Here is a 9,397-nt window from a genome sequence, read left to right on the forward strand (position 1 = left end):
ATGTTTTGCACTCTGTCAAAGCGTCTTTGGGCTTCCTGAAAAGCGCTATATAAAATAAATGCATTATTATTATTATTATTATTAAGATGTTCACCCCGTATACCTCCATACCTCTCCTTGGGATAACCTCCTCGGTCCTTATCATTTGTTCAGTATCCTGAACGTCCACACCAGATGGCTCTAAGACTGACTGTTTTAATTTATTTTTATTTTTAAATTGTTTACATGATCAAAGTTTCATGGAGGAGCTGTCACCTATGCAGAGAAAATGAATGCCACCATTCCTTTTGGAGGCTTATATCTTCCTTCTATTTCAAGTCTATCTCTCTTACAAACTTTTGGTTCAATAATTCTTGCTCTGCGGCCATTCGTGCAAGGGATGCGGCACATCGGACATGGAAAAACTCTTCTTTCTCCGATTCACATTCACATATGGCAGATTCATATCTGCCAGAAATCATTGCAAACATGTTATTCATGAGGCGAAGCATTCCTTTATCCAAAATAAATGTGACAACCTCTCATCTTCTTCCACCAATAGATCTTTCTGGTCCTTAGCTAAAAGTATCTCCAAGAACTGTTGCTCTACCTTTCCTCTGTTTTTCCATTCCGATGATACTGTCACTGTCTCCGTCTGATAAAGCAACTCTTTTTGGTTCTCTTTTCTCCTGTAATTCCACACTAGATGACTCTAACATTCCATCTCCCCCTGATGTGCACCCTTTACCAACCCTATGCCCTTCCCTATGACCTCTTTTCATGCAGTCAAAAAAGCACTCCTCTCTCTGGACACAAGCAAGATATACAGACAAGATGGTATTCCTCCTCGTGTCTTGAAAGTGTTCCTCAGAACGTGCTCCCATGCTTGCTCGTTTGTTTCATTTTTGTTTAAAAATGCAAACTTTCCCTCTTTCCTGGAAACATGCCTTAGTACAGCCTATTTTAAAGAAGGATGATCGTTCAAACCCTTCCAACTACCGTCCTATTGCTCTGACTTCTACTATTTCCAAAGTCTTTGAATGTCTTTTCAATTCCCATTTCCTCGAGCATCTTGAACCTCAGTCTTCTACTGACCATCAATATGGCTTTCGCAAGGCAAGATCTACCGGTGATATCCTTTCTTACATTATGAATGTCTGAGCCTCTTCTCTGAAAGACTTTGAGGAATCCTTTGTTGTAGGCCTTGATATCTCAAAAGCCTTTGACAGAGTTTGGCATCGGGGTCTGATATCACTTCACTCTGCTCTATCACGTCGAGCTTTGTCTCTGACTGCACCCTCTTCGTAATTGGTGGTGGTTCAACATCTCCCTCCTTCCTTGTCATCAGCGGTGTTCCCCAGGGTTCCGTCCTGTCTCCAACACCCTTCCTTCTTTTTATCAATGACCTTCTTTCTTCTACAAATAACCAAATGCACCCACATGCTGATGACTCGACATTACATTCCTCCATGTTTTCCCATCTGCCCCATCTTCCCTCACTCGATCTACATCTCATTTCATCACAACCACCTCTTTAAATTTGGAATTGGACAAGATTTCCCAGAGGGGCAAATGTAATCAAGTTAAGTTTAATGCTTCTAAAACTCAATTTCTTCCCATCTCTCTCTCTCTAAAACTCCTCTCAAATCTCCAATCTCCTATGAAAGCTCCACAATTACACCATGTGATTCAATAAACTTACTAGGTATTACCCGAACATCAAATTTATCCGGGAATCCACACATTATGTAAATAGCTAAGTCTGCTTTGAAGAAACAAGGAATCATATTCAGATGTTGAAGATTCTTCTCCTTTGAACAGTTCCTTCAATTATATAAAGGATTGATTCGTCCTTTTTTGGAATACTGCTCTCACATCTGGGGTGGTTCTAGCTCCACATACATACTGGACATAATTGAATCCAAAGTAATCTGACTTATCAACTCTCCCAATATGACCTCAAAACTCGATCTGCTCAAACTATGCCACAAAGGTGGCTCTCTTTCTCTTTTCTACAGATATTACTTTGATTTCTGCTCCCAAGAACTTGCTGCTTGTGTATCTCCACCATTAGCGAGACAACGGAATACTCGACAAGTCACTGACATCGCATGATTATTGTGTGACCATTGGTAACTCAAGGGTGGGCCATTATGATGTTTGTTTCTTCTCCACTGTCAAACCCTGGAACCCTTTACCTTCTCATGTCTTTCCAAACACTTACTACCTCCCCCTTTTCAAAAAGCAGATTTTTAAATTCCTCAAAAAAAAACTTCCTAAAAAAAAAACTATGATGTTTTACATCCTCAATGAGGACTATATAGTCCGTGACTGGAGCCTTCAACACAAAAAGAAAAAGAGGACTCGACTTCAGACAAACAGAACTGGTGACCTTGGGGGAGAGTGAACAAACTTCCCAGGGCAGTCTTGCCATTTTGTGATGTCGCTTTTCTCTCTGCAATCAGTGGGGCCATTAAGATTCACCTCTCCACCACAGATTGGGGTGCCAAACTATGCGCCGGCTTATCCGTGCTCTATCCTCTTAATGCTGATAGGCAAACAAGGAAGCAGTATGCACTATTTTTAAAGTCTTTGGTATGACATGGGCGGGTTCAAATCACTGACCTCACAGATTAAGAACAGACCTTCCAACCATAACAACACTGGTTTGTTTACATCACTGGCTTTTTAGGACTTTTACTTCCTCTAGAGTCTAGAGAGTCAAGTTCGGTCATCCTTTCGGTGCACCCACATGATCCGAGAACAGCCCGTGCAGGCGCTGATCCGAAGATCTCACCAAACCGTCAGATCGGTAGTAGCGACGGGCAGTGTGTACAAAGGGCAGGGACTTGATCAACGTGAGCTGATGACTCACGCTTACTGGGAATTCCTCGTTTGTGGGACACTGTCTCAAGCCACAGTCCCCATCATGGACTGGGCTCAGTGGTTTACCCGAGCCTGATGGCGAAATGCAAGGTACATGCTGGCCCGTCCAGTGTAGCACGTGCGGTCCCAGACATCGAAGGGCACCACAGGCGTGTTCTTGCCCCCATCTCACACAGCCTGCATCCACTCGACCCACTGAGAAGTTAGTCCGCCAGCCACACCAGGGTCGTGTAACTAGTTAGCATGTCTGAGTCTCTCTCATTATCGGAATCAACCAGACGGATCGCTCCACCCACTAAGAACCACCCACAAAATCGTGAAAGAGCTCTCAGTCTGTCAATCCTTCTCGTTTTAACGGGTAATTTCAAATGAAAACATAGGAGCAATACACCTGGCGCTCACCTGGTAGAACAAACAGTACACTGCACTGACCAGATTTATTTTAAACCAATTTGAATGCTTGCTAGAAGACAGGGCAGCATGTCCAATCATACTAACATAATCATAAGACTTTAAACAAACAAACAAAACAAACAGATGTCATGCAGAGCATGATACTTGCAAAATCGGCCCCCCACCCCAAGAAAAAAATTCCATTGATACAGAAAATTGTCCATTTCATCAAGATTAAAAATGACAATCTTGATCAAAGCTCAGGTCGATAGGAAGAAAAGTGACGATTTTTCAGTTGAAAAATGATGATTTTGGAAGGTTGATCTTGAGTTGACCTATGACCTCAAAAATAATTAGTTTCCCTATTTAGTGACTCAATGTGCAAATGCTGTTCAATTTTCAAGTCAATCGGATGAAAATTGAGGATTTTTGAAACTTGGCCTATGTTGACATTTTGGCCTAAGGTGACCTCAAAAATACTTGGTGGTTGAATTCAGTGACCAGATATGCAAGTCCTCTTCAAAATTTCAAGTCAATTGGATGAAAATTGAGGATTTTAGAAATTTGGCCTATGTTGACCTTTTGGCCTATGTTGACCTCAAAAATACTGGGTGGTTGAATTCAGTGACCAGATATGCATGTCCCCTTCAAATTTCAAGTCAATTGGACTTTGGTCTATGTCAATAGAAATTTGGCCTATGTTGACCTTTTGGCCGATGTTGACCTCAAAAATACTTGGTGGTTGAATTCAGTGACCAGATATGCATGCCCCTTCAAATTTCAAGTCAATTGGATGAAAATTGAGGATTTTAGAAATTCGGCCTATGTTGACCATTTGGCCTATGTTGACCTCAAAAATACTTGGTGGTTGAATTCAGTGACCAGATATGCAAGTCCTCTTCAAATTTCAAGTCAATCGGATGAAAACTGAGGATTTTAGAAATTTAGCAAAGTTGGTGAACTTTGGCCTATGCTGACCTTTTGACCCCAAAAACAATAGGCTTCTTGATTTTGACCAACTCTACCATTTGGTGAAGTTTCGTGAAGATCGGTTGAAAATTGTGACCTGCAGGCCGGTGACAAACAAACAAACAGACAAACAGACAGACAGACAGAACCACAAACGCAATCGACCAATATACTTGAAAAATCTTCGATTTTGCAAGTAAAAATACCTATTTTGGGGGGGCCACCCTCTACTCCCTCCCACCCCATACCTCCTCAGACCCCAATTTTTCCAATGCCTTGAACAAACATTGGTACATCACGGATGATGAAAGTTGTGGTGAAGTTTCATCAAAACTGTGTGTGTAGGTTCTGAGAAAAAAGCAAATACCTATTTTGGGGGGCAAGCCCCTCCCCCAGAAACCACCTTAGACTCCCATTTTTTAAATGACAGGAACAAACTATGGTACAACACAGGTGATTAAGGTTGTGGTCAAGTTTCATTAGACTTGCATTTGTAGTTTCTGAGAAGAAAGCACATACAGTCACGTGAAAAAGTAAGTACACCCCATGTAAAGTTTTGTTGACTTTTTCAACATATTTCAACATACAGCTATTTGATCTTCATTTCAACAATATTGAGAGATAAAGGTGATATAATATAACAAATATGATGAAACATTTACATTTTGTAGTCCATTGTATAATTTAAATAAACATAAATGCAAATTTCGCATGTGGAAAAAGTAAGTACACCCTTGGCTCTAATAGGTGGTATTGCCCCCTTTGGCAGAAACAACCTCAAGTAGGCGTTTCTTATAACTGCATACCAGTCTCTGACATCGACTGGGAGAAATTTTTGCCCACTCCTACATGCAGAATTCATTCAGCTGTGCGATGTTTGAGGGGTTTCTTGCATGCACAGCTCGTTTCAAATCCCCCACAACATTTCGATGGGATTTAGATCCAGGCTTTGACTTGGCCATTCCAGAACCCTCCATTTCTTTCTTTTCAGCCATTTGGTGGATTTACTGGTATGTTTAGGGTCATTGTCATGTTGCAAGGTCCACCTTCGGTTGAGCTTCAACTTTCCGACAGATGGCCTCACATTATCCTCAAGCACCCTCTGGTACAATGAAGAATTCATAGTGGATTCTATGATGGTGAGCTGCCCAGGCCCTGATGCAGCAAAGCTGCCCCAAACCATAATATTTCCACCACCATGCTTTACAGTTGGTATCAGGTTCTTGTGGTAAAATGCTGTCTTTGGTTTTCGCCTAACATGTCTTCTGGTACTGTGGCCAAATAGCTCTACCTTTGACTCATCTGTCCAGAGCACATTGTTCCAGAAGTGCTGGTCTTTGCCTCGGTGTTCATTGGCAAACTCTAGTCTTGCCCTGATGTTCTTTCTGGACAGCAAAGGTTTCCTCCTGGCACACCTCCCATGTAGATCAAATTTGTGCAGCCTCTTTCTAATGGTAGACTCGTGCACTTTGACATCAACAGTGGCAAGAGCTACCTGTAGGTCCCGTGATGATATTCTGGGGTTCTTAGAGACTTCTTTCAGCATCTTGCGGTCTGATCTCGGGCTGAACTTGCTGGGGCGGCCTGGCCTGAACAAGTTGACAGTTGTTTGAATCCTCTCCACTTGTAGATGATCTTCCGGACAGTCGAATGATTGATTTCAAATTGTTTGGAGATCTTTTTAAATCCATTCCCAGACTCGTAGGCATCGATAACCTCCTTTCTGAAGGCCTCAGAGAGCTCTTTTGATCTAGGCATGGTGATGCCGCACACTTCAACAACAAAGAGAAAGCCAAACTAAATGTCTAAGGTTTAAATAAGACAGGTTCCTCCAAGATCCCCTCTAACGATGTTCTAATCATTTGCACCTGAGCTGGTGCACCTGATTCTAATGTTAGGTATTTGAAGTAGTGATAAATGTAGGGGTGTACTTACTTTTTCCACATACGAAATTTGCATTTATGTTTATTTAAATTATACAATGGACGACAAAATGTAAATGTTTTATGATATTTGTTATGTTATATCACCTTTATCTCTCAATATTGTTGAAATGAAGATCAAATAGCTGTATGTTGAAATATGTAGAAAAAGTCAAAATTTTACATGGGGTGTACTCACTTTTTCACGTGACTGTACCTATTTTGGGGGGACCCCCCCCCCCCCCAGTCAACCTCCAAAGGGGCAGATTTTTTTTAATGCCTTGAAAAAACTTCGGTACACCATGGGTGGTGAAGGTTGTGGTGAGGTTTCATCAAAATAGTGTTTGTAGTTTCAGAGGAAAAAGCAAATTCCTATTTTTTGGGGGGGTTAGGGGGGGGGGTGAAACCTGGATCCACTTTCACCCCCGGTAGACCTCCTTAGACCCCGAATTTTTTCATACCGTGAACAAACTTCAGTCACAACACAACAAATATCATTTGTGCCAAATATGGTCACAATCCCTTCAGCGGTTTCGGAGAAGAAGTTTCAAGTGTTTACGGACAGACGGACAACGCGCCATCGCATAAGCTCCCCTGAACTTCGTTCCAGGTGACCTAAAAATGTTCAGTATTGGGTTGTGATGTTATCTTGCCTCACTTTACTGTAGAAAGACTGCAGTTCCATCGACTCCTCTACAGTTCTACTCGACTCTCCTATCCGGCCTAGCTACACCAGCTCTATCTGTGCTCTGTCCTCCAAATATTCCTGCAGGTCGCACAAGACCTGCCAGCAACACTCTTATGGTTAAACTGCCAAAATCAAGACTCTCTGCTCACCTTCACTCCTTCATTCCTCTTTTCTCCCGCCTCTGGAACAAACTCCCTCACTCTTCAATCCCACTCCTCCCTCCAGGTCTTTAAAACAGCTGTTCACCACCATCTCTTGTCTTCCCCCATCCAAAACCTTGATCTTTTCTGCCCCCGTTAATTCACCCCAGATCCACTTTTTTGAAATTTCAACTTCTTTCCTGGAAGTCCTAGCAATGTCCATGTGTTTATACTTCTCCCACCCCCCCCTCCCCCTTCCCGTTCCCCTTCCCCCAAGCCCTCTCCCTCCCACAGATCTCCCGATGTCCCTGCTCTCTGCTGTTGCATTTGTGTGCTTCCCTCTCTCTCCCCATCTTGTCTCCCGCTCCTTTTATCTCATGTTTTATGTGTCAGTTCGTCTTTTTGTGATTAATGTTAGCTTTTACACGAGCCTCGATTTTGTATACAAAAAAAAGAAAGAAGCAAATCAAATTAATGATGAGCGCGAGTGGAAGAGAAGGTGAAGTTCCAGGATAGAGAAAGAATAACGAAAGATAAAAAGAAAATCAAATAAAACTTGGGTTAGTTAATGCACCTCAAAAGCACCATCGGAAATGTATTCCAGCTTGCGAAGTTCACTGAGATCCAGTCGTCGTAGCGTACGAATATGATCGAACGCGTACGAGGGAATGCTCTCGATCGGGTTGTTCCTCAACCACAACTCTCTCAGCTTGGACAGATATTTTAAGGTCGTTGAAGGGATGGCGGTGAGGCTGTTGTCAAAGAGCTCAAGGGTGTTGAGGTTAGTGAGACCATTAAAGGCTCCAGCCTTGGGAGATAAGGAACGACATCAGGAAATTGTATATCACATAACTTTCTATCACTTTTATTTTCATAACCGTTTTCTATGTCACAATATTAAATGAACTAACATTGCATTAAAATGAAAAATAGTCTTTGTAAAGATTAGAGTGGGTCTGCTTCTCTGCGTCGATGGAAAACCAGTATAAACAAGAAAAAGAGCAATCAGAGTTTCCAAACCCTCGCCAGGATGTATTTTCAGTGTTTTTTTTAAAGACGTTTACGTTAAAACAAATATGGCGGCCGAACCACGTGACCGATGACGTCATCATTTTTTTTTCTAAACTAATTTATTCCTAGATTATGCTCAAGAAATTTAAACTTGATCGGATGAAGTTTTGTACTTGTCGAATTATGGCGTCATAATGGAGGCACCTATGACATCATCATTAACATATTTTATTCCCCATGGAGAGTTCTTTACAATGAGCCATGTCTCAATTTTTTCTATTCAGCCCTTTCGGAGATATAGAGGTGCAACGTTTTTCGGTTTTTCCAAGATGGCGGCCGAACCACGTGACCGATAACGTCGTCATTATTATTATTTTTCTCCACCAGTTTATGCCGACGTGGCGCTCAATAAATTTAATCTTGATTGGATGAAGTTTTGTTCTTGTCGAATTATGATGTCATAATTGAGGCATCTATGACATCATCATGAACATATTTTATTCCCCATGGAGAGTTCTTTCCAATGAGCCATGTCTCAATTTTTTCTTTTCAGCGGTTTTGGAGATATAGAGGTGCAAATTTTCTTCGGTTTGTCCAAGATGGCGGCCGAACCACGTGACCTATGACGTCATAATGATCATTTAAAAAAATTATACAGGTGGAGTTGCACCTATGGTGAAAATTTCCTGTCAATCTGACCAACTGTTGCAGAGAAAATCATATTTATTCTGTGCTGACAAACAGACACACACACAGACAGACAGACAGATAGACAGACAAATGCAATACCCTCTCCTCTGGCGAAAGTAATAACTTGGTTTTGTGTTTGTGTGTGTTTGTCTAACAGTGGATGGAATAAGTTGAAAATTGGTCGTTTTTTTTCAAGTGTGCATAGGAATGTTATATAAGTTGGGATAGCCATCTCCAACTTAAAATTGTACTTTTATGTGAAAGTCGAGAATTATCACAAGAAATGGGCGCCAAAATCAAGACTCTCTGCTCACCTTCACTCCTTCATTCCTCTTTACTCCCGCCTCGGGAACAAACTCCCTCACTCTCTTCAATCCCACTCCTCCCTCCAGGTCTTCAAAACAGCTGTTCACCACCATCTCTTATCTTCCCCCATCCAAAACCTCGATCTTTTCTACCCCCGCTAATTTCACCCAAGATCCACTTTTTTGAAATACCGACTTCTTTCCTGGAAGTTCCAACAGTGTCCATGTGTTTTATACCTCTCCAAACCCCCCCCCCCCCTCCCCCGCCTTCCCATTCCTCCTCCCCCCATTCCCTCTCCCTCCCACAGATCTCCCGATGTCCCTGTTCTCTGCCGTTGTACTTGTGTGCTTCCCTCTCTCTCCCCATCTTGTCTCCCGCTCCCTTTATTGTATGTTTTGCGTGTCCGTTTGTTT

The 9,397-nt window shown here is 42.1% G+C and overlaps 1 protein-coding gene across 1 annotated transcript in view; it reads right to left on the reverse strand.

Annotated features, from left to right (window-relative positions):
- LOC137438349 (leucine-rich repeat-containing protein 4C-like) overlaps nt 1-9,397 on the reverse strand; it is a 40,587-nt gene that overhangs the window by 30,077 nt on the left and 1,113 nt on the right. Inside the window, exon 2 of the mRNA XM_068133464.2 lies at nt 7,552-7,785. Within this exon, the coding sequence (XP_067989565.2) occupies nt 7,552-7,785 (234 nt within the window). The remainder of the gene's footprint in view (nt 1-7,551; nt 7,786-9,397) is intronic.

Source organism: Myxine glutinosa, chromosome 13 (genome assembly GCF_964187855.1).
Source record: "Myxine glutinosa chromosome 13, kmMyxGlut1.1, whole genome shotgun sequence".
NCBI classification, from domain to species: domain Eukaryota; kingdom Metazoa; phylum Chordata; class Myxini; order Myxiniformes; family Myxinidae; genus Myxine; species Myxine glutinosa.